This window comes from Plasmodium knowlesi (genome assembly GCF_000006355.2).
Source record: "Plasmodium knowlesi strain H genome assembly, chromosome: 13".
Taxonomy (NCBI): domain Eukaryota; phylum Apicomplexa; class Aconoidasida; order Haemosporida; family Plasmodiidae; genus Plasmodium; species Plasmodium knowlesi.
In genome coordinates this window covers 950,741-973,122 of record NC_011914.2, presented here as the reverse complement: position 1 = coordinate 973,122, position 22,382 = coordinate 950,741, and the positions used below count along the sequence as shown (strand labels likewise).

The window sequence follows — 22,382 nt, the reverse complement described above, 5'->3', positions numbered from 1 at the left end:
AAAAAAAAAAGGGAGCACATGTTGTCGATTTGCAGATCTTAAAAAAAAAAAAAAAAAGACACACAATTGCTGTGCGCGCTTCACCCCAACAAAGGTTCATTCCTCAACGAGTTTTAAAAAAAAAAAATTTTTTTAAGTAAAAAAAAAAGTTCCTTCAAATGAAGTTGGATTACAGGAACACGTACGAATTCTTTACAGGAAATGCTACATTCCTTGATAGACCCTCTTCTATCTAGGTGGGAATCACACCTATGTAAATACTTGGATGATGTTCATATTCTTTATGGAACATTTCTTGAAAGACCCCTATTGGCAACCTCATTAATATTCCTAGAGTGGAAATATACAAGGAGTATACATCCTTGGCCTCCGTTCTAATTCAAACTTGCCTTGTGTTCCCGATTGGTGTCGTTCGGAGGTATCTTCATAAATGCTGTTCAAAATATACGAAAAAGGGTCGAACGGTATTGTATTTCCAAATGAGCGACTTCCACCACAATGTTGCTCTCACCGGTGAATCATGCTTCCTTATCTTCGTTCCGCCATATGACACGTAAGTATGTTTCTTTAAAAATCACAAAGTACAATAACAACGCTGTTCTTTTTTTGTACGAAAAGACTTATGCAAAATGCTCCCTTTTTTTTTTTTTTTTTTTTTTTTTCTAAAATTTTTACCTTGCCTGTTCAGGTGGATCAGGTATTTTTTTTCCCATTTTTGCACACAATATTAGCTATTTTTTTTTTTTTTTTTTTTTTTTTTATTTCATTTTACACTTCCCAGAAAACAACATGCTCGGTGGGCATATCTCTTCCCTCAGTTACCCGCGTCTCATGTAAAGATGTATCTCTACAAAAGGAGCGCATACTAACATGTACACACTGTGTGCAAACTCATTGGTCCACTTCCCCCTTCTTATGCTTCAAGATTCATCCCTTATACACACCCCTAAATGGACACCACACTGATCGGAATAGCCATTTGCTTTGTTGGCTCCTTCCTTGGGGCATTGGGAGATAAATTTGTCCATGACAGCTATATCAAAGACAACACGCAAAAAAAACACATGTCCCAAATGACTATGTGGTTATTTGGAACCCTACTCAGCGTAGTCATAGATCCAATACTCACAATATGTTCGTTGTATTTCGCTTCCGCTGTATTGGTTGCACCATTTGCAGGAGTACATATCTTGTGGAATTTAATCATTACAAACATTTCGTTGAAAATCAAAACCAAGTTGCACCAGTACATGGGATCCTTCTTCCTAATTTGCGGTATTGCCTTAATTATTATTTTTTCGGAAAAAAAAGTCGACATACATAGCATGAATGATTTAGCTAGCTTGTATAGTCAGACGAAGGTAATCATTTATCTTGTCCTCACCTTCACCATCATTGTTACTCTGTTGGTCATTTGTTTGCTTCCATTTCTCTTCAAAGATATCAAAAATGTTTTCTCCAAAAATGAACAACTTTTATACATGAACAAATTTTCTACAAACACATATACACATTCATGTGAAATTTCGCTTTTTAAAAAAAATGACACTCGTGCGAAATTTTCGGGAGGAACAACATCCTTTAAAACTGGTAAGGTGGGATACTATAAGCAGGATCCCACGGAATACCCCTTGAATGCATCAGATGATCCCAGAATCGGTGTAACCACCTCCGATAAAGAAAACGCTTGCGGGAATAGTCCAACTAGGAAGGAAAGATTTATGAACAGATCAACAGAAGGTGACAACTTTGCTCCTCCCTTCAACGATGGAATAATAACTTCTAGTCAGGGGAAAAAACTCATAGCGAGAAGACGAACAAAAGTTCAGGAAAAGACAAACAATGCCAATCGAATAGACGCACTGAATAACAGACAAGCTCACTCCCTACCTCGTCTACCTGCCAAACACACATTTCCAAAACATCCAACTGAGAAAATTAAAAAGATAAATTTCAAGTCAAGTAAGACGGAGAAAAAAAAACACCTACTTAAATTCCGCAAAAACAATCACTCATGGAATGAGGGAAAGGAAAATGTTGAGCGATGTTTACGGGGGAAATCTCTCCCTGTTAATGCAGCAAACTCAGATATGCTAGATACGAAATGTTCAAAACAGATCGAATCATGTGACGACCTCTATTGGAGTGAAACCATCCCCCACCCTAGTGACAAGAAGGAAAATAACTTAAATTACAAAAGCGGAAGCCACACAACGAGATGCTCCAATTTAGAACCGCTTATAGAACCCACACCGAGTAACAGAGCAGAATCTACATCTACTTATAAAAAAAAAAAAAAAAAGAAAAAAAAAAATTTACTATTATCACCGAATCGACATAACAAAATGATAAAAAAAAAATACCAAAATAAAGGCAGGGAGGAAAAACAGGAAGGTTCCCTCCGTTACACAAATAGCCATAAACAGAATGGTCATACAGTGGAGGACCACCCCGAAATGAGTCCCCAATCGAGTCACCCCAGTTCAGTTCCAGGTAGTGAAACCTTCTCTCCAATAAATATCCTTAAACGTGCCAATAAATTTGATTCATCTGAAAATTGGAAAGATGGGGAGCCTTTCTCCCTGATGGTTTATTCTCCCACGCGTGAAAGGGGAAACACAAGGAAGGCAAGCATCGGCAGTAGCCCCGCGAGCAACGAGGAAATAACTAACCCACCCGAATCAACAGATCCTAACGGAAGTAGTAATATCTGTGGACGAAGCGACTCCGCCCAGCTACATTACATGTCGCTCATCGCGTCCATGTACCCCTCAGCAGACAAATCAAGAAAAATCAGACACCCAGAAATCTTATACAGAATATGCTGTTGCACAGTATGTGGAATGACAGGAGGGTTCGTAAATATTTTTTCTGAACAAATCATAGGCATCCTCTCAAAAGAGAAATTTCACATGTTTACACACCCCTTTGCATACGTACTCATCATGCTAACTCTCTTTTGCTTATGCAATCAGTTATTATTTCTGAACATTTCGTTGTCTAAATTTAGCGTTACATCAGTCATTCCCCTCATTATGTCTAACATCGTCTTCTTTAGTAGCCTCACAACCATAATAATGCGCCAGGAAGAATCCGTGATCCAGTTCTCCAACGCTGCGTTTTTCTCCCTAGGCGTCCTCCTCGTAATTATCGGCATACTATACCTGCAGTATAATATAAATCGAATCCTTTTGCGTTGCTTCAAACCGAAAAAAGGATGAAAATTGAATGAATATTCATGTTCATCTTTATGGGTGAAGAATTCTTTTTTTTGTTTTTTTTTTTTTTTTTTTTATTTATTGTGGGGGGATGGATCTACTCAGTTATAATCGTCAAGTAAGGGAAAAAGTGTCTTCCCCCTTTCGTTGTGGTGGAATCTCTCTTCTGCGCTACGCCGCCGATTTGCACGTCATCACTGGAGGATGCTATCGTAGATGTGGAGGCAACATTTTTTTTTTTTTTTTTTTTTTTTTTTTTTTTTTTTTGCATCCAAATTCCTCCCTCCATGTGATGGCTTATCGCCCCTTTTTTCATAGGCGCCTCCACACGCCAGATGCTCCATTTTGTTGTTTCCATATTTCATAGGCCCCTAAAGCGTGTTGCCATCAAACAGTAGAAGCGCGACAAACACAGTGTATCCCCTTACACTCAGCACGCATGCAGAGAACAACCCCCAGCGCTTGGTACCTTCATCGTTCCGCTCTTCTGATAAACGAGGAGAGCACAAGTGCAGAAAATATCTCAGGTACATTTCGGGAGAAACTCTCAAGATGTGCTTCTTTCCCTTCCCCTTTTAAGAAGTGCCTTTAATGATATTTTCCGCAGGAAAGGGCCAAATCAAATCATCAAAGACGAAGTGGTATAGTCACATGTGAGCATTCAGGAACAGTTTGTACTTAACCAGTTCGTACACATTAGAATGTAGTACCCCTTAAGAAGAAGCACGCCCCCTTTCCGAAGTGAAGGCAAGATCTATTCGGCCTATAACCTCTCCATGCAAATTAATCTAAGCGGGCTCAAGGAATGAAAAACAATTTATTTCAGGCAATAGCGAGGAGTGAATCATACCTCCACCCACACACAACACATATGAGCGAAGCGTCCAACAGGTAAATGTATCAGGTAAATCTACTTCACAGTTCTGACGGGGCTATCTACGGAATAGATCCCCCGGTTGGGTTATCTCCCATCCGGTAAATCCACAGAGCAGGTCTGTATGTAGGCAGAGCAGTACGAGAGGGATTTATATCCTCCGATGTAATCCAATCGTAATCATAGCCGCGATCATAGGAGCAACTAGAGCAGATCTCCTCCGTTGTGCCGCTCCACACGGGGGGCAAAAAATGAAAGTCGCGTTAACTGCGCTCATCCTTTGCTTATTACCAACAAAAGGCGAAACAGTGGCGAAGTATACCTTCATCGCTAGCCGCCCACGCTTTCCTCCCCCAAGCGGCAGAGAGCAAACCCACACAAACATCGGAAGGAAAAAAAAAAAAAAAAAGAGCGCCATACATATAAGCGGAAACGACCTGTTCGAATACTTTGCCACGTTAACCAACGAAGAAGACGACATGAATGAAGAAAGAAAAAAAAAAAATAAAAAATATTCCGTTACGTATATCCAAAAATTACCAAAAAAAAATCTTCTCCTAAAAAGATGGAAATATGACCTGTATGAAAAAATTAAAGAAAAAATGAAAAGAGACCATGAGTTAATGAATACAACTAAGCTGTGTAGACGCACCTATAAACTGCCGGTTGATTTTTTCAAGTTAGGGGATCAGGTGCGAGCAAAAATTGTCCAGGTACAAAACCACCTTATTAAGCTAGACATAAACGCCTTTAACTTTGCACACCTCTACATTAAACGCTACTTTGAAGACAAGACACAATTAAGAAAAAAATATCAGGTCGGAAAGCACATCGATGTGGTCATATGTTATATCCATAAGAAGAATGGAATTATTCAGGTGACTGACAATGAAGAAGAAATTAAGGTTCTGCGTCGAAGCTTGCAGAAGTTGAGAGATGCAGGCTTTTTACGCGCTCGCACTGCGGAGATTACAAACCCGAAAGAGGAGTGTCCAGGGCAAGCGCAAAACGAATCTGTGGGGGGATCCTCAGAAGACCCCTCAGAAAATCTAACATCTAATCATATCAACCTTCCAACCGCTAACAACGGTAACGATGCTAATGTGGCTAATAGGGGTAAGGATGGTAACACCGCCAATGATGGTAACGATCGTAACACCACTAATAGCGGTAACGATGCTAACACCACTAATAGCGATAACGATCGTAACACCACTAATAGCGGTAACGATGCTAACACCACTAATAGCGATAACGATGCTAACACCACTAATAGCGATAACCGTGGTGACCGCCCCGAAGAGATGAAGAAAAAACTGGGCGTGAACTTCCGAACAAATGAGGAGGAGGAAGATCTAATGTACATCAAGGAGGAAAATCCATCCAAGAGGAAAAAAAAAATTACCCACTTCAAGATAGAAGACACAGTAAGCGGAGTGGTCAAGCACATAAACGAAGAAGGCGCCTACATAGACATCGGGTGCAAGACCTTGGCCTTCCTCAACTTAGGGCATTACAATAAGGATCCAAAATCCATATTGAAAGAGGTGAAGAAGAAAAAAATATCTATAGGAGATTACTTAAAAAATTTAAAAGTTAGGAAAGTAGATGTGTTGAATAACAGAATCGAAGTTACAGTATACAGTCAGGAGGATGAAGCGTGTCTGCGTGTTCTAACTCAACAGGAAACCGTGAAAGAACAGAACAAGTACATGCCATGCCCATCGTATGTCACACAAAACTATCACATGATTAATTATTTAAAAAAATATAATGAATTGAAAAAACAAAAAAAAAAAAACGTACATAATTTGTTCGACAAGAAAGAACAACTAGAAAAATTGAAGAAGGTTTCTCATTTGAAGAAGAGCCAGTTCTCTTCCTTCATGCTCCGTTACAATGAACTGACCTCTCCGAATACTAATTACGAAGATATGCTAGAGCAACATGCAGACAATGAGCAGTTTCTAAAGGAAATTGGTGCACTACCTAGCCCACATGATGAACAGGTGGACGAAAGGTTCAGTCTTGAATCCTTGAAAAAGCGGAATAAAGTGCTAAGGGACGAAATTGACAGATATAGGGAGGATTCCTCCAACACACATATGACAGATGAAGATGGAAATGACCAAAGGGAAGAACCCTCATTTGGATCGAAAAAAAGAATAGACCAAAATTTGAATAATTTATTTAGCAACGATATGCACATCTTGGATGAATCCATGGAGAAGTGCTCCACTGACAGGAACACTGAAAGCTGGGAGGATGAAACCATCCCCATGGAAGACGATTCAGATGATTTTTTCCGTTTCTTTCATGAACGGGCAAACCAGAAAATATGTAACAAGCGGGACGACACTATCCTAGATGGAAACGAAGAAACGTTCATGTACTTGAAGGACAACATCAGCAAAATTAAGGAGAATGTACTAAATGAGAGGAAAAAGAAAAGTGATGTGAAAAAAAACAGAGGTGAAAAGGTGAGCAACACATCCCAGGAAGACTCACGCGAGATGCTACACCGGTGGAACCAAGTACTAACGGGCGATTCGCAGAATGGGGAAAACACTACACAAGATGGGCTAGGTGCGAGCAAGTACTCTGCAGTGGGGGGAAAGCCAGATTGGGCAAGATACTTGGAGGATGACAAGGACGATGATAACCGTGACGATGACAACGGTGACGATGACGATTACCAACTTGGCGAAGACGACGAGGAAAATTATGGTACAGCCCAGGGACAGTATCCCCACCGCGCCCAGGGCAAAGTCAAACCAAAAGACCTGCACTACATAAACGAGAAAGAAAAAAAAAAAAAACTTAAAAAGAGAAATATCTTTCGGGATGATGAACAAGTGGAGGAGGATCTGCCTATGGGGGCGGACCGCGATGACTACGTCGACGGTGAAAATTTCAGTAGAAATTTCACCCACGGAAGGGATGACACAGACGAGGGGATACAAAACGGTGATGAGAAAAGTGCTGAGAACGACCAAGGAGATGACTCCGACGACGAACGTTCCTTCTTCAACGTGAAAAAGGAACTGAAGCATATCATCAGCCAAAACCTAAGCATGAACCTCCCAAAGGATGAAGAGAAATGCATAGAGGAAGCGTCCAAACTCTTTGGGGATGACATCAAATCTTGGAACGAAAAAATGTATTACTACTTTGGGGACAGAGACCATGTACCCCTAGATGGCTTCGACATTTATGATGAGAACGAATTTAGAAACAACCTAGTGGATAAGGGGGTTCAGGAGTTTAGCGAATATCATAAAATCCTCGACACGAAGCAATTTGACGTGACGAGTGAGAGAGACTTCCTAAGCGCCACGTACAGTGCTCCAACGAAGGGGGTGCACAATGAAAAAATAACCGAAGAAATAACAGAAGAAATAACCGAAGAGGGAAAGGCATCAGCGGAGGAAGATATGCACCAAACCAAAGTGAGTGAAGAAGCCCTCCTGGAGGATGATCTCGAAAATTATTTGAGCACCTTCGTGGATGAGCAGAACAAGCAGGATGGTCCTATAAGTGGGCCGCCCAAACAAGCGCATAAAGAAATGCATAAAGAAATGCAGAAGGAAGTGCAGAAGGAAGTGCAGAAGGAAGTGCATATAAAAGCGCATAAAGAAGCGAATAAAGAGGTGCAGACAAAAGGGCATACTCAAAAGTGCCTCCCCGATTTATACCCCCAGGAAGAAAACGTGAAAGGAGAGAAGACACGCTTGCGGAAGGGGACCGAAGAAAGATCAACCATCTGGGGGAATGATATGCACTCGTTAGACTTCCTACAAAAAGGAAGCACGCCTCAACCCAGTGGTGATATGAACATGGAAAAGAGAGACTCAAAGCAGGGGATAAGTTCTCCTACTGATGAAGAAATAAATGTGGATGATATTGTGAAGAAGGCTATAAATATTGGAAATATGTTCAGAAGGAACGAGCTGGAAAAGCTGATGCAAAGGAGGAAGGCGCAAGAATGCAAAAGAGAGGGCGATACTACTAATTCAGGTCGTGCTGATGCAGATGGTGGGAAGTTATCCCATGGAGGTGATAAGACTTGCAACCCTGCGCATGAAGTTGTGGAGGACTCGCCAAGTAAGCCCTTCCTAAGAGTGTGCAAAATTGTGAGGCAGGGTGACAAGGAGGGAGTAACCCCCCTGGACGTGAAAGAAAAGGAAGAGCAAAATAAAAATGGAAATAGCGACTTTGAAGAGGATCACGACGAACTGAAGTCATACAGGCACGCATCCTACGAGGTGAGGAAGGGAGAAGTTTATCCAAACTTAATCATATAATTTTCCTGTCCACACGTTATTATGCATACCGTTTATTTTTATCTGTAGAAGCGTATCCCTATCTATATGCCACTTAACTTTTTTTTTTTTTTTTTTTTTTTTTTTTTTTTTTTTTTTTTCCTCCCCCACATATGCAGGTGCTAGGGTACTACAAGAGGAAGAGAAAAATGAGGAACTTCCAGGATCTGAAAGAAATTAACGCAGAAAATGATGAAGACGTGCTTTTCAATGATCAAGATTTGTTGGGTAAGTCCAGTGAGGACACAACTGAGGATGATAAGGATGATTCCCACGAGGGAAGGAAGAAAAAAGAACTGTTGAATCTGGACCGACAAATGGATATGCTGTTCCTACATGGAAAGGAGGATAACATAACCAGAGGAAATTACGTGGAGAAATTACTAGGAGAGGAAAAATACAAAAACAAAAATGCCAACAAGGAAATAGACTTGCTCATTCAGAATTATAAGTATGTGAATGAAAACCCAGATGAGCTGATTCAAGATTTTTACAAAACAGTCGAAGGGGAAGGGGAGAAAAAAAATGCTTTCGATCCGTCAAATGAAGGCATCACCGATGTAGCCAATTCACCAAATGGACAAGTGGAAAAACACCAAAGGGATATACCAGACAGTGGTATGTACAAAACGGAAAAAGATAAAAAACTTCTAACAAGAAAAAGCCCATCCACGGAAAAAGCACATACAGCAATGTCAACTGACTTTTATATAAAAGAAACAAATGGAATGAAAGAAGAAGCGAATCACATGTCTGATGAAAGCATAGCCCTCAGATCGTTGTCGTTAAAATTGGGCCTCTTAAAAGAAGAGCATATGCACCTTGATGACCAGACACTCATTAACCTGTTTGTCAAGAACCGCAAATTTAGAAGAGCCTTAAAAGCGTATGACATTAAAAATGTGAAAAATATTTCCATACCCCTGATATATAAAATCACCAAGCTCCTTTATTTTGAGCGCCCCTTCCCTAGGAAGGAACAAACGCGTAAGTTGAACATGGATTAATTTAAGGAGGGGAGGACAAAAAAAAAAAAAAAAAAAAAAAAGAAAAGAAAAAAAGGGGAGGTGGCGGAAACCTAAGACAATACGGTGTATGTACACACGTTTATTCGAATACGCGCGTGGGGCAACTTTTCCCCTGCGCCACTTAAATGTGTTTTGTTCCATTTCTGTTTTTTTTTTTTTTTTTTTTTTTTTTTTTTTTTTTTCTTCACACACTACTCAAGTGCCAATCACGCGTAAAAGTGCTCCCGTATGAAACATTCATTGGCCACTGGGTCGAAGTCAGCAAGGGGGTCATACTTATTCAAACGCCTTCTCTCTTTTTCCTCTTCGATCTTCTTCACCTCTTCCATGACCTCAGGTCGTTTACTCAACTTTTTTGTCTTCAAAATATTTCGAAGCATCTTCTCCTTTTTGTAATTACCCCTGTGTTTGTAAAATGTTTCAAACTTCACACTACAAAATTTGTTCAAATAATCCATAAAGTGTTTTTTTAAATGTTTCAATTCCAGACTGGGTCTTACCATGTTGTGAATACGATTAAGAACGTAGTATATGGAATCGTCTCTAAAAAAATTATATTTCCTTAGCTCCCTATCCATGAGATTGTTATTTATTTCAATTTTGTTTATGTAAATCCTGCTCATTTCTTGTCTGTGTCCATAAAATCTTTTGTAATTTTTTTTCGGCTTAAATTTTAAACGGTAAATTTTATTTCCACGAAAATGCTTCATAACTGTTGCCTTAATCCTTACGTTGTCTAAAAAGGGCGTGCCAAACAGCAACTTACCTTCCATCGTACTATAAAAGAACACTCTGTTTAGGTATATGCTTTTATTTTCTTCCTGCTTTATTCTGAACACGTCATAATACCTTCCCTCCTCCACCCATCGGGCCTTCCCACATATTTCGATAACACAGAATTTACCACTTCTGTCTCGGTCATCTTCTATTTCGGAAAGTTTTATTTGTGCAGGCGAGTTTATCAACACCTGCACTCTACTTCGTCTACTTCCTTCAGGCTTCCATCTGTTCATGCTGGGTACAAAAGTGAGGCTTCCACGGGGGGGAGACACTACATTTGCTCTCCTCCCAGGGGGTCCTACCACCTTTGCTTCGCCGCCACCTTGTGAGGAAAAAACGAAAAAAATCGCGCATAGGCCTAAAAAAAGCATATTTCCCACGCAGCCCCCCTTTAGTTTGGTTACTTCTGGCGCCCGTCTAAGATTCTTCCTGCTCTCTGCATTTTTGCGTAGCGGAGATGGGGTGGTCGGCCACAATGTTGCACTGCCAAGCGCTGTACTACACTGTGTTGCGTTCTTTTCCCCTTTTCTTCCCTGGGCGAGTCCCTTCTTATGTATGCCCTGCTTAGGAGCCCCTTCGCACTACATCGCTCCTGCGATACGTGAGCCGGCGTAAAGGCGGATGAACGCGCTCAGCGCATGTATACATATGTGCATAGTAAATTAGCTCGCACAATCATGTAAACTCTCCCCCTTATTTCTTCCCCTCCTGTCGTGATATGTACGGCTCAAATGGAAAAAGTAACCCAAGCGGCACCGTACACCTGATTTTAGGAGAGCCCCCAATGTACCACTTCGCATGTAAATTCCAACCGTTCAGCTTTTTGATACAAAAAAATATATATATATATATATATATATATTTTTTTTTTCTACCCCCGTTCAGGTAACTTTTTCCAAAAAGGGAACCAATTTGGTAAAATGAAACCAAAATATTATGAACAGTTCAGAAAAAAAAAAAAAAAAAAAAAAAAAAAAAAAAAAAAGCTAGCTAGAAATCGCTAAGCAAATTGTAGTGTTCATTCCGGGTGCCACCTCTCTTCCCACATAAGGTGTACACACTTGCGCAGATCACGGAGACGAAGGATTTTCAAAGGATGTCCCTACTCACGGCAAGTCTTAGTTTAGCATTTACCTTGACGCACTCAGGAGAAGGGACAAAGGGACCAATTCTTTAACAGTCACTTTTTCGATCATTCCCTAATTGCTCATGCTATATAAAGCTCATTTTGGAGCGGATGCGACCGGTCAAAATGTTACACATCTCTTAAAGGGAAAAAACAATCGCGTGTAGAGATTGCCAATTTGCACGCATGCACGCGGGGGTAACATATCCCTTCCCGGAAACTTCAACTCTTCGGAGAGTGAAGCTTAAAATGGAACTCTACACCAAGGGGGATGCAACTTCACAGAAGGATACACAAATTCAACAGCATATGGACGCAGCAAGTTCTTCACAAAATAGTTTTTTTCCCCTCCCCCAATTTTGACTTTCCACGGATAAAAGTGCAACGATGTATCGCCATCTGTGCTTATGGGAAAATATCTGAAAAGAGGACACCCCTCCCGTAGGTACTGCGTGTAGCTTCATCGACAATGAGTAAAAAAAAAAAAAAAAAAAAAAAAAAAAAAAAAAAAAACGATCATCTCACGTTGGACAGTCTCACCTTAGGAGTCCCCCCTTTCTGGAAAGGAAATCCGTTTAGATGAATTTTTTAAAAAATTTCCACTTGACATGGAACCCATTTCTAGCAACTCATGTGGGTATAAGGAACTGTTCAAATTGTCACTAAAATGTGAAAAATTCGATTTAAACGTCTTGTACACTGGAAAAAAACTTAACCCGAAATCTTCGTTCTTATCTCTTAAGTAGTGGAAATACCTACCCATAATATGGTGATTATCACGAGTTTTCCTTTGCTTTCCTCCTCGTGCAGATAGCACATCACCAATTCGGTCCATATTCTGATTAGCGTTTTTTATTTCATCTAACAGTGTCTTTTCCATGCTTATTTCGTAATTAGTTTTCGCTACAAAATCTTTAACCTTTTCTGTGTATGGTTCGACAAGTACACTTTGTAAGCTTGTCTTCAACTTTACTTTAGACAAGTTCATTTTCACAACTGGTGTTTGGGTCAGTCTGGCATACTCGTTTTCTCCATCATCTGTGTCTACTCTTTCTGTTAGAGACTTTAGCATGTTTCTTACTTGTTTGTTTTTCTTTACCTTTCTGCATAGACAAACGAGAGAACATCTCAAGAACAGGCACATGCAGAGGAACGCGATCACATTCGTTCTCTTCATTGGGGAAGCAAATAAAAAACACAGAGAAGTAGGCTCTGTATATATGGTTGTGCACCGTAATTCTTGAATGGAACAATCGTTCTGTGATGATCCACGCAGGCGAAAGGGCAAATATAGGCGGGGATCAACAAAAAATCAATCCAAGGTGTACACACACGGAAAACGCAGTGAATACAATTCAGGGAGGCGAATAAAGAGGAAGTCGGGTTTTCCTCAACAGTGGGAGCTTAAACTATTCCTTTTGACCCTCCCACCCAAGTGACCAGAAAGCACAAGTGACGAGAAGATACAAGTGACATTTAAAAAAATATCGCGACATCAGACACTCAGCATTTGAAGTTATACTTGATGGGAACTCTTAAAAAAAAAATCACATTATACATTTGTAGCTTCTATAAATTTTTCCATGAGGGAAAATTATAAAATAATCGAGGATACGTGAGAGTAACTCTTCTCCATCGCGACGAGTTGGACGCAACACAAAGGGATAAATTCTCCTGTAATATTATGGTCTGTATGTACACCAAAATTTTGAAAAGGAAAAAAAAAAAAAACTCCCACGTATGAAATGCACAAAAAAGGAGAAAGACGACAAAAGGAAATCCTCTAGCAGGGCGTCGCTCTCCCAAAGAAGTAGCAACTCAGACGGAATGATTATCACGTGATGAATAATAGTGACAAGTGCAAGAGCCACTATCTAGGAAAATACTTTATATTGATCAGGATGAGTACAGGAACACACCGCACCAACGTTTTAAGTAGATCAATAAAGGGGAAAACGCCCACAGGTGTTTATAAGTTAAGAAGACACCATTTTGATACTCCACAGTACAGATCTGTATGCGCACTGATCAGTCGAAGGATTGGAGAATGTGGAAGCCACCATCCCGAATAGCCAACGCAACTGCCGCAAAATAAGGCACAGCTAACACGACACACACACAATGGATCAGAGTAAAGGTACAAATGGCGTTAATTATTCATACACGCGGTGAAACGCATATCACAGCTCATTTTACACATGTAAAGGTATCTTTTGGCCAAACGAAAAAGGAAAAAAAAAAAAAAAAAAAAAAAAAAAAAAAAAAATAGGAAATCAAGGTGTGAAAAAATAAACATATACAACATAGCAACATTGGGGTGGACGATGCTCCTGTCAAAAGGAACACAATGCTAGGGGCTCAATACCTCTCCTCGCAACTGTGGAGTGGATTCCCTTTAACTTCTCATATGGTAGTCTTGCTTTCCGTACTGATTCATCCGTTTGTTCGTCTCACTTCTATCATACTGGCGGTTCATGCTATCATGTCGGCTATCTGAACGCATATCTGATACATATTTCTTGTTACGACTTTGGTACCTACCTCTCCTAGAGGGGTCATCATTGGTAGATTCCCCCATTCGGTTACGGGCAACCTCGGAATGGTTTGTCTTATATCTCTCCTGAACGTTATAACCTCCCCCATCCTTCCTCTGGTGGGGATGCTTCTTTCCATTATTAGAATAGCCTCCATTATGAGATACTATATATTCCTGGAGAATTAAAAAATTAGAGTACCTACTGTTGTAGTGCTTTCCACCTCCCCGGTTGCCGTCGTTTGCATATCGCCTCAACGAAGATGGTAATTTAAACTTCTGGCACTTCAAAAAATGTTCTCTTAATATTTCATTCTTAAAGGCAACTGTAGCTATGGTGGGACAACTCTTCGTCAAAAATATATCTTCAAAAACGGGAAAATAATCGCTTCCTTCAAATTGGGATTCTATGAATTTTTTCAAATCGTAATCGCTCCATTCACCTGGTTTATTCTTAATGACAACACATAACTTGGCCTTAATTTCTTCTGATATTTCTTTCCAACCTAAGTGGCTTGGCCATATGATCGATGCGCTTCGCTTCGAATTCCTTCCATCTGGGCGGCTTTCTACGCTCCTACGACGGGTGACACGTGGATAATCTTCGTTCATATCATTAGGGGGTGTGTTCTCATGAATGCGGGGTCTCCTTTGGAATATCTCCTCCCTGTTTGATCGTTCTTTTTTGTTGTAATAACTCTGGTCATGTGAATTTTCCTCTATTTCTGTCTCTCTCTCTATGTGCTCCTCTTGCTCTCGATTTGGGCTGCCTGCTTCCAACTTTTCTTTATAACTAGACCCCTGTAAATCCTTATCCTGATGGTGATGATCCTCCATCTTCCACCCATAGACATCCAAGAGGAACTGCCTTTTCTCCTCCAGTGGGAAATCTATCACCGTTGGTACATTCACCGCTGCGTCTTCCTCCCGTATGTCTCTAATTATTTCGTCTATACTACCTGGACAAAAGTAAATGTTAATTTTTTCGATACCCCTTCTGTTCATTTTTTTTCTCCTTTTTATTTTTTTTAAAACTTCTTTCTGTTCATTTATTATACCTTCAATAGCATCACAAGATATTTTTTTTTTTTTCCTTCTTCTCCTTTTGGTATGTTCATCCATTTGTTCTGTTAGGAGGTTATTTCTATTTTCCTGCGTGCCACCTCCCTGGAGACCATTCCTCAAATGGGATGGAACAATACTCCCTTGCTTTTTACTAAAACTTGTATGTCTGGTCATCATGTCTTCCTCCTCCTTCCGCACACTCGTATCTTCGTTTCGAGTGGAGCTATGTAAGCTCTTCATTTCACTTCCACTTTTCGTATCAGATGTGTTCGAACAATTTTTATTCTCGATGTATTTGAAGGAATCCTTCCTTTGGTAATAAATTTCACCCTTCTGTTGCTTCATACTTCTGCTATTACTGCTCTGATCGGATTCTTCGTAATTTTCACCTCCATCTTCTGAGTCATCCTTTCCGTTGTTTTGGCTTTCCCTTCGTTTGTTGCTCATTGTGACGTGGCCCTTCATCCTCGCGCCTTCTTCCCCTTCTTCCCCTTGGTCCTCTTCAGCCTGGTATGGGTCCTCTCTCCTTCCTCTTGGAATTCTCTCTCCATCCATGGCAAAGCTCGACTCGCTTTCAAACCAGTTAGTGTCCCCATCACTTGAAAAGTTCCCCTCCCCATCGTCACTACTCTTACCATCATCACTACTCTTACCATCATCACTACTCTTACCATCATCACTACTCTTACCATCATCACTACTGTTGCCATCTTCACTACTCTTACCATCCTCGACATCAGAATTATCTTCTCCACTAACAAAAGATTCCTCAAATAAACAGTACTCGACTCCGTTACCAATATGATTGGGGTCGCTTCCAAATTCGCCGCCGAGATTTACGTGTAAATCATCATCACGCGGAACCATCTGACCGATTGTAGTAGACGTAGAATCCCCTTCAATGATCCCTTTATTCATTTTTCCTACTTCATTTAAGTAATAATTATGGGATGATGAAAGCACATTGCTACTATAACATGAGGGGTCACCTGCACTATCACCTGAATCCCCATCGCTTTTTCGACGATTCATAAAACGGAAGATAGTTCCTTTCGTATCTTCCTTTTTTCGTACCACCCCCCCATCGACTATGCCCCTTCCTGCATCGTCCCTCTCCCTGTCCACTTCACCTGTACATGCTTCTTCAGCGTTTTTCTCCTCCACGCGGGGGGGTAAATTTACCAGAATCCTATTATTCCTTTTTAAATCATCATATATTTGGATCTTCTCCTTCTGGACGAGGAAGGATGCAAATTTTTCATTGCAGATAACTTTCCATGGATACAGATTTGTTTCATCCTTCACCGGTTTGATAACTTTTTTTATTTCAAACCCAGCGTTTTTCTGTATGTCCAGGAGGTAATAAAGGATCCCTTCTGCGCATATATGTGACGGAAGGTTATAGCATTTTACTACATGCCCATCGGGCACATCTCCATCATATTGCTTCTCTGTAATTGAGTTATCCGCCTCATGGTTCATCAGTAAATGAGGAAGTGTCATCCTGGCGCTGGAAAAAAATAAAATCACAAGGATGAAGGCAAAAAAAAAAAAAGGACAAGTTTGGAATTGCCGCAAAAGCTTCCAACAGCTCCTACACCATTCTTCCTTCTATGCCTTCGGGTTTTTTTCTCTTCTTTTTTTTTTTTTTTTTTTTTTTGCTACATACTTATTATATTATTTATTTTATTTTATTTTTTTTAGCATTAACAATATTTTCTGTGCAGGTCATATATTTTTTTTTTTTTTTTTTTTTTTTTTGTTGCCCCTTTTTTTTTTAATATATTATTCTTTAGCGAATGGTAAAAAAAAAATGGGAACCAGCCCCGTTGTCACTTCCGCTTCAATTGCTGAATTGTCAGAAAGGACTACGCCTGTGCCATAATTGTTATGCCTATCGTTCTTTTTCATGCTTTCATTTTTACCATTTCTTTGTGGACGCAAAAAGTTGACCGAACAAACAGTACTAAGGTTATTTCTATCTTCTTCGCTAAAGGGTGAAGTGGTATATATCAAAAAAGAGAGAAAAAAAAAAAAAAGAAAGCGACAACCCCCCCAATTATAGGATAATACATGAAAGAAAAGGGCAGAAACAATCACAGTTCCTTTATTTTTCCCCCATTGGCGAAGAAATTGTACATAGGAATGTTTCGGTTTGGATTTTTACAAGGGCCTAACAAATGAAGAAATACAAAGGTGATATGGAACGAAATAGAAAAGAGACCAAAGCGAGCCGGTGACGCGGCGTGATGGTCGCCCCACACCATGGCCATCGATCCACAGGCAGTAGGTTTTTATGGCAAACTGATTAGCTCCTCCCCGCCTGCTTTACAAAGTGATGAAAGCGGCTAGGGTATAACAAGCACGACGGAAAAAAGGAACGGACTCATGGCGTCCACAGTAGTCATGCAGTCTTCTCACGTCTGCTCATCCTTCGACATATGTTTTGTTTTAACCACGCACAATTCACGTAACAGTGGCAAAAATGTAAAAGGAAAAAAAAAAAAAAACACATACGTACATACATACATATATACATATGCATAAGTTTCCCAGAAGGAACCCAAACAGATGTGCTTTGCAGGGAGAAGACAAAACAGAATTGTCGTGTAGGGTTCCTAAAAGTTCCCTTAAGTACGTACCATTTTGTAGATTGCGATGGAATTGACTCTTTTCTCCCTCCTCAGCTGCGCATATACGAGGGGGCCCAATTTTAAGGCCAAACAAAACAACGGTGCCGTTTCGATCGATTGCCAAAATGTCATGGAGGGCGCAGGTACTCACCTGCGCATGTATGGACAATAACAACTGGTGGGATGTAAAATGAAATAAAAAAAAAAAAAAAAAAATAGCTAATATTGTGTGCAAATGTGGGAAAAAAAATACCTGACCCACCTGAACAGGCAAGGTAAAAATTTAAAAAAAAAAAAAAAAAAAAAAAAAGGGAGCATTTTGCATACACAGCGTCAAGCCTTTTTTATCCGCCAAGTGCTATTGTACAAAAAAGGATCATACACTAAGCGCGAGTCGTCTCTCCGTAGCTTCTTAATTACAGATGGCCAAGCATATTTAACTCTTTTCTTGGTCCGTAGTTGGTACTTTTTTATATGCCTACTTTGTAATTTTACGTTATCATGAGAGTTGTTCTCCTGAATGGTCGGCGTATCGTCTCGCCTAGCTCCTCCTGTGTGTGTGGTACGAGTAAGCTCCGCCACCTCAGTCATCTGTTCTACTTGTGTCATCTGTTCTACTTGCGTCATCTGTCCCACCTGCGTCAAATGCCCCACCTGCGTCAACTGTCCCACCTGGGTCAACTGCGGCATGTTCGAATTTCGAAGGTCACTCCAGAACAAGTTAGTAGAATTGCTTTCGTAGTATTTTTGCACATTGAGCATTTTTTTTTTTTTTTTTTTTCTTTTCTGATTTTTTGTCCCAATAATTCCTTTTTGGCTTCTGCTTTCCTCTTTGTTTTTCCTCTTCCGATCAAGCGGCGCGTCGTTCGGGTTCCTTCTCTCTGCACTTCCCTCACAATGGCAGTCTCTGCTACTCTCCTGGATGTACCTATCAACGTTATGATCTTTACTTCTCACACTGCAAGTGCTGTCCATGGTGATTCCTTCTAGGCTATTTTTCTCTTCCTGAGGGAAGACGCAAATTTCTTCATCCTTACTCGATGGATGATGTACTTTGCAATTCTTTTCGCTCCCATTGGAGTTCCCAAACTTGTTAGCCTCGCAAAACAGGTGGCTCCTTTTTCCAGGTGCGACTATTTGGACCGTTATTCCCTCATCCCTCGTAGGATCCTCTTGGCCAGATGGTACATCATTCCACTTGTCTGCTTCAGCGTTTAAGCTTCTAACCTCTTTCTGTTTTCGATTCTCTTTCTGTGTCTTGCTATCACCACTTCCATCAACGCAATGGAAGAGGCTCCTGCGCACCCACTCGGAGTTCGTATGCATGTCTGCGTAGTTCGACGAGAGCTCCTTGTTCACCACGTTCCGAGAATTCACAATTTTGCACATCTTGTCATATGAGCGGTCGTCACAAAGGGGCCTATCGCACCGGCAACCACGGCAACCACGGCAACCACGGCAACCACGGCAACCACGGCAACCACGGCAACCACGGCAACCACGGCAACCACGGCAACCACGGCAACCGCACCTGTGGTGCATCCACCCTTCGTATACCTCATTGCCTTGCGCAGAGAAGGCACAAAAGGGTGTCTCCACGTTCACTCGCACATGGTCGGAGGGAATTTCCTTCGGAAACAGTGCCGAAAGGGCTAGGTCAGAATCAGTGGTACACGTGGCGCAGGGGGGAAAAACACCATACGAACGACCAATCGAACGACCAATCGAATGAACAAATTTTAACCAACTGCAACTTGCCCTCCCTTGAGATGAACTCACTTGAGCTAACCTTCTTTCGAAGCAGTTGCTGCATATCCCACTGTGTGCAGCGTATCCAAAGGGGTACATGTTGGTGTCCTTCCGTGAGCATATAGAATCGTCATATGGAATTCGAATGGGGAGATTCATCTTGGTGGCATGCATCTGCCCTCCGCACCTTAGACCGTTTTGTATCGTCTCTGTACTCCCGTCTATGGAGGCATATTTCTCATCCAACACGGATATACTTTCCTGTATGTTCGTTTCATCATCATTGCAGTTTTTACAGTCACCCCTGTCGTCATTGCTCCGGGGATAACTGTACAGATTCCTCCCTGAACATATGTTTCTACGGTTCATATATTTGCAATCCCATGCGGGACCCCATCTTTCATCATTACAAAGTGATTCATCTGTCGGATGGAGACAACATCGCCGCTGTCCTTCCTCACCACTTGACACAATTTTTTCCTTCTCTAAGTCATTCCTACTTCTCCTGTGAAACTCATTCCTGCATGAGTTTGGACTAACGGTAAAATAAATCTCCGACAGTGCTCTGTTATTTCGCCTGAACAGGTTATACAATCTGCATTGATTACAATTGCGTATGTGACAACTTCTACCATCACAAATGGAATTCATTTTTTTTCTATTCCTGTCATTGCAAATGCAGATCTTCCTCATGTAACTACTTGGGGATGAGTCCTCATATTTCAAGGTTCCCATGGAGTAGCTATTTCCACTTTCGTCCCTAATCATTTCTCGAGAATTGACATAATCACAACACTCTGTGTGTGCTGTACTTTGTGTATCTTGAACAATTGATATATTTTGTCTAACTTTTTTTTTTTTTTTTTTTTTTTTTTCCATCATAGGGTTGTAATAAAGCGCTCTCCCCTGTGAACAGCCGGAAGGTGTCTCCTTCATTTGTTCATTGTAAATATTGGTGTTCTTATTTTTAGCGTTTACCCCTTTTGAGATTTGAACAGGGGGGTTGCTAATTAGATGGTCATTTTCATTGCGTACGGATTCAGATTTCCGTTTGTCATCCGCAAGGTAGTACTCCCTAGGTAATTTTTTCAACTTTTGAGAGACAAATTCTTTGCCTATGTTATCGTGATGAAAATAATGTTGCCACTTCTTAAGCCAATCCTGTGTTGCATCTGATGAATGTTCGTTTTTCTGGTCCTCCATTTTAAACAACTGCTTACTACCCCCTGACAGCGGAGGCTCCACTTCCTTTGTAGAACCGACCGAACTGTCGGATAGGTTTAAGTCTGCGAAGTTATCAGAGGACGAGTCATATGTTTTGTATTTATCGTGATTTATTTTCCGTTCATTCGGATGGATAGCCCCCACATTTTCCCTTAGTGCGATCGGAGAGGCAGACGAGCTGGTAGATGTTATCTCCTCCGGTGGATGCACAAGCGCCTCTTTCTCCTCCTCCGCAGTTTTTCCGTCGAAGCTTTTTCTACATGGATATATACTTCTAGATCCAGATGAACAGGTACTATTTGCTACATTTGGATATCCACCAGGGGAGGATGATTCACAATTCGAACGAATCATATGCATCTTCCCTTTTTCCAAAGAATCTTCTTCATTCCCTTCAATAAAACTCCCGCTCGAATCTCCACTATCACATGTGAAAATAATGCCACGGATACCTTCAGCCATGTTCCTTCTCACCTCTTCTTCCCTTGTGTATGGGTCTACATCCTCACTTTCTTCTGTCGGGAAAATGCTTTCATTTGATACTTCTCCCATCATGGGCGATTTATGAATACACACATTAGCAAGCATATCGTTATTTCTTGAATGATGTAGTAGTTCGTCTTCCTTATGAGTTACTACCTTGGAATCTTTCTCCCTTTCAAATGCATACCTTCCACGAGAAGTACACACAGTATCATTTAATATATCTGTGTTAATTAAATATCCATTATTTTTTTCCTCCTCTTCCGGTCTGTTTTCTCTCTCTGTCAATAAAAAGGGACTGCTCTCTTCACATCCATGGGAACTATTTTTATGTTCTTCTTTCGCGCCATCACTGCTTTTCCCTTTCGGTGGAGTAACTGATTCATGTAATGGATTCATCGGAATTTCCAATTCTTGGACAAGGTCTTCATAAAGGAAAATGATTGGCCTTGGACTTTCCACCACCTCCGCCTCTTCGCATAGGAAAGTCGACATGCTGTTCGTGGGCTACAAATTGAAGCAAGTTGATTACAGTACCCGCTGTGAACGCAACTGACAAAATGTAATTGATCAGAAAAATGGCTAAACAGAATGGATAGATTGGCGCGGTGAGGACAAACACACAACGTGCAGGAGAAGACCCAAAGGAAAGCAGAACACCACTACAGAAGAGGGAAGTATACTACCTACATGGGCACCTCCACAAAGTAGACAAGACGGACCATTCGCGACCCGCTCAACCGCTCAACCGATCAACCGCTCAACTGCTCAACTGCTCAATCGTTCGAACGCTTGACAGAAACATTCCCCCTTAACAAAGAAGGAAAAAAAAGAATAAAAAGAGATAATAAAAAACAAAAAAAGATGCCTTCCAAAAAAATGTGTAGCCGATTTATGCGTTCTGTCCACCTCTTCGGAACAAACGCTATATTACAAAAATATCGTTTTGGAAAAAAAAAAAAAAAAAAAAAAAAAAAAAAAAAAGACCCAATGTTGACGTGGCTACCTTTTAGGTAAGCCACTTTTGAAAAGCTAAAAACAGGAAACACAAAAAAAAAAAAAAAAAAAAAAAAAAAAAAAAAAAGATAACAATTATCGAAACAAATGAACACGACAACAAAACTGTAACGTGATGAAGAATCAGAGAAGGATAAAAAGATTTACAGACGAAAGAGCACCAATCAATGGAGAATACAAGCAAACTTGCGCTAAAAAGTCGAACGCCCATGTGCACGTACGGGGGGGGTGTACGTAAGCGTGTCCACACATGTACATACAGCGCGAATACTCAACGAATGTACATCGGAGTGGCAGTCTTCCATGAAGGAGAGCAGCCTGGAGGTTTCT

General features: G+C 40.8%; 6 protein-coding genes across 6 annotated transcripts; 2 read left to right on the top strand and 4 right to left on the bottom strand.

The window, feature by feature from the left end:
- Positions 1 to 950: 950 nt before the first annotated feature.
- On the top strand, positions 951 to 3,221 carry PKNH_1321800 (magnesium transporter, putative; the record flags this gene model as incomplete). The annotated part of the gene is made up of 1 exon (XM_002258009.1): positions 951 to 3,221. One exon carries the CDS (start codon positions 951 to 953, stop codon positions 3,219 to 3,221), a length of 2,271 nt encoding a protein of 756 aa, XP_002258045.1.
- A 1,122-nt stretch (positions 3,222 to 4,343) lies between these two features.
- On the top strand, positions 4,344 to 9,421 carry PKNH_1321700 (conserved Plasmodium protein, unknown function; the record flags this gene model as incomplete). The annotated part of the gene is made up of 2 exons (XM_002258010.1): positions 4,344 to 8,357; positions 8,534 to 9,421. 2 exons carry the CDS (start codon positions 4,344 to 4,346, stop codon positions 9,419 to 9,421), a joined length of 4,902 nt encoding a protein of 1,633 aa, XP_002258046.1.
- A 227-nt stretch (positions 9,422 to 9,648) lies between these two features.
- On the bottom strand, positions 9,649 to 10,593 carry PKNH_1321600 (ribosomal protein L21, apicoplast, putative; the record flags this gene model as incomplete). Its single annotated transcript, XM_002258011.1, has 1 exon — positions 9,649 to 10,593. One exon carries the CDS (start codon positions 10,591 to 10,593, stop codon positions 9,649 to 9,651), a length of 945 nt encoding a protein of 314 aa, XP_002258047.1.
- Positions 10,594 to 11,889: 1,296 nt separating this feature from the next.
- Positions 11,890 to 12,525, bottom strand: PKNH_1321500 (conserved Plasmodium protein, unknown function; the record flags this gene model as incomplete). The annotated part of the gene is made up of 1 exon (XM_002258012.1): positions 11,890 to 12,525. One exon carries the CDS (start codon positions 12,523 to 12,525, stop codon positions 11,890 to 11,892), a length of 636 nt encoding a protein of 211 aa, XP_002258048.1.
- Positions 12,526 to 13,743: 1,218 nt separating this feature from the next.
- PKNH_1321400 (conserved Plasmodium protein, unknown function) lies at positions 13,744 to 16,449 on the bottom strand (the record flags this gene model as incomplete). Its single annotated transcript, XM_002258013.1, has 1 exon — positions 13,744 to 16,449. The coding sequence occupies one exon, from the start codon at positions 16,447 to 16,449 to the stop codon at positions 13,744 to 13,746; it is 2,706 nt and encodes a 901-aa protein (XP_002258049.1).
- A 1,463-nt stretch (positions 16,450 to 17,912) lies between these two features.
- On the bottom strand, positions 17,913 to 21,530 carry PKNH_1321300 (conserved Plasmodium protein, unknown function; the record flags this gene model as incomplete). Its single annotated transcript, XM_002258014.1, has 1 exon — positions 17,913 to 21,530. The coding sequence occupies one exon, from the start codon at positions 21,528 to 21,530 to the stop codon at positions 17,913 to 17,915; it is 3,618 nt and encodes a 1,205-aa protein (XP_002258050.1).
- Between the last annotated feature and the right edge of the window lie 852 nt (positions 21,531 to 22,382).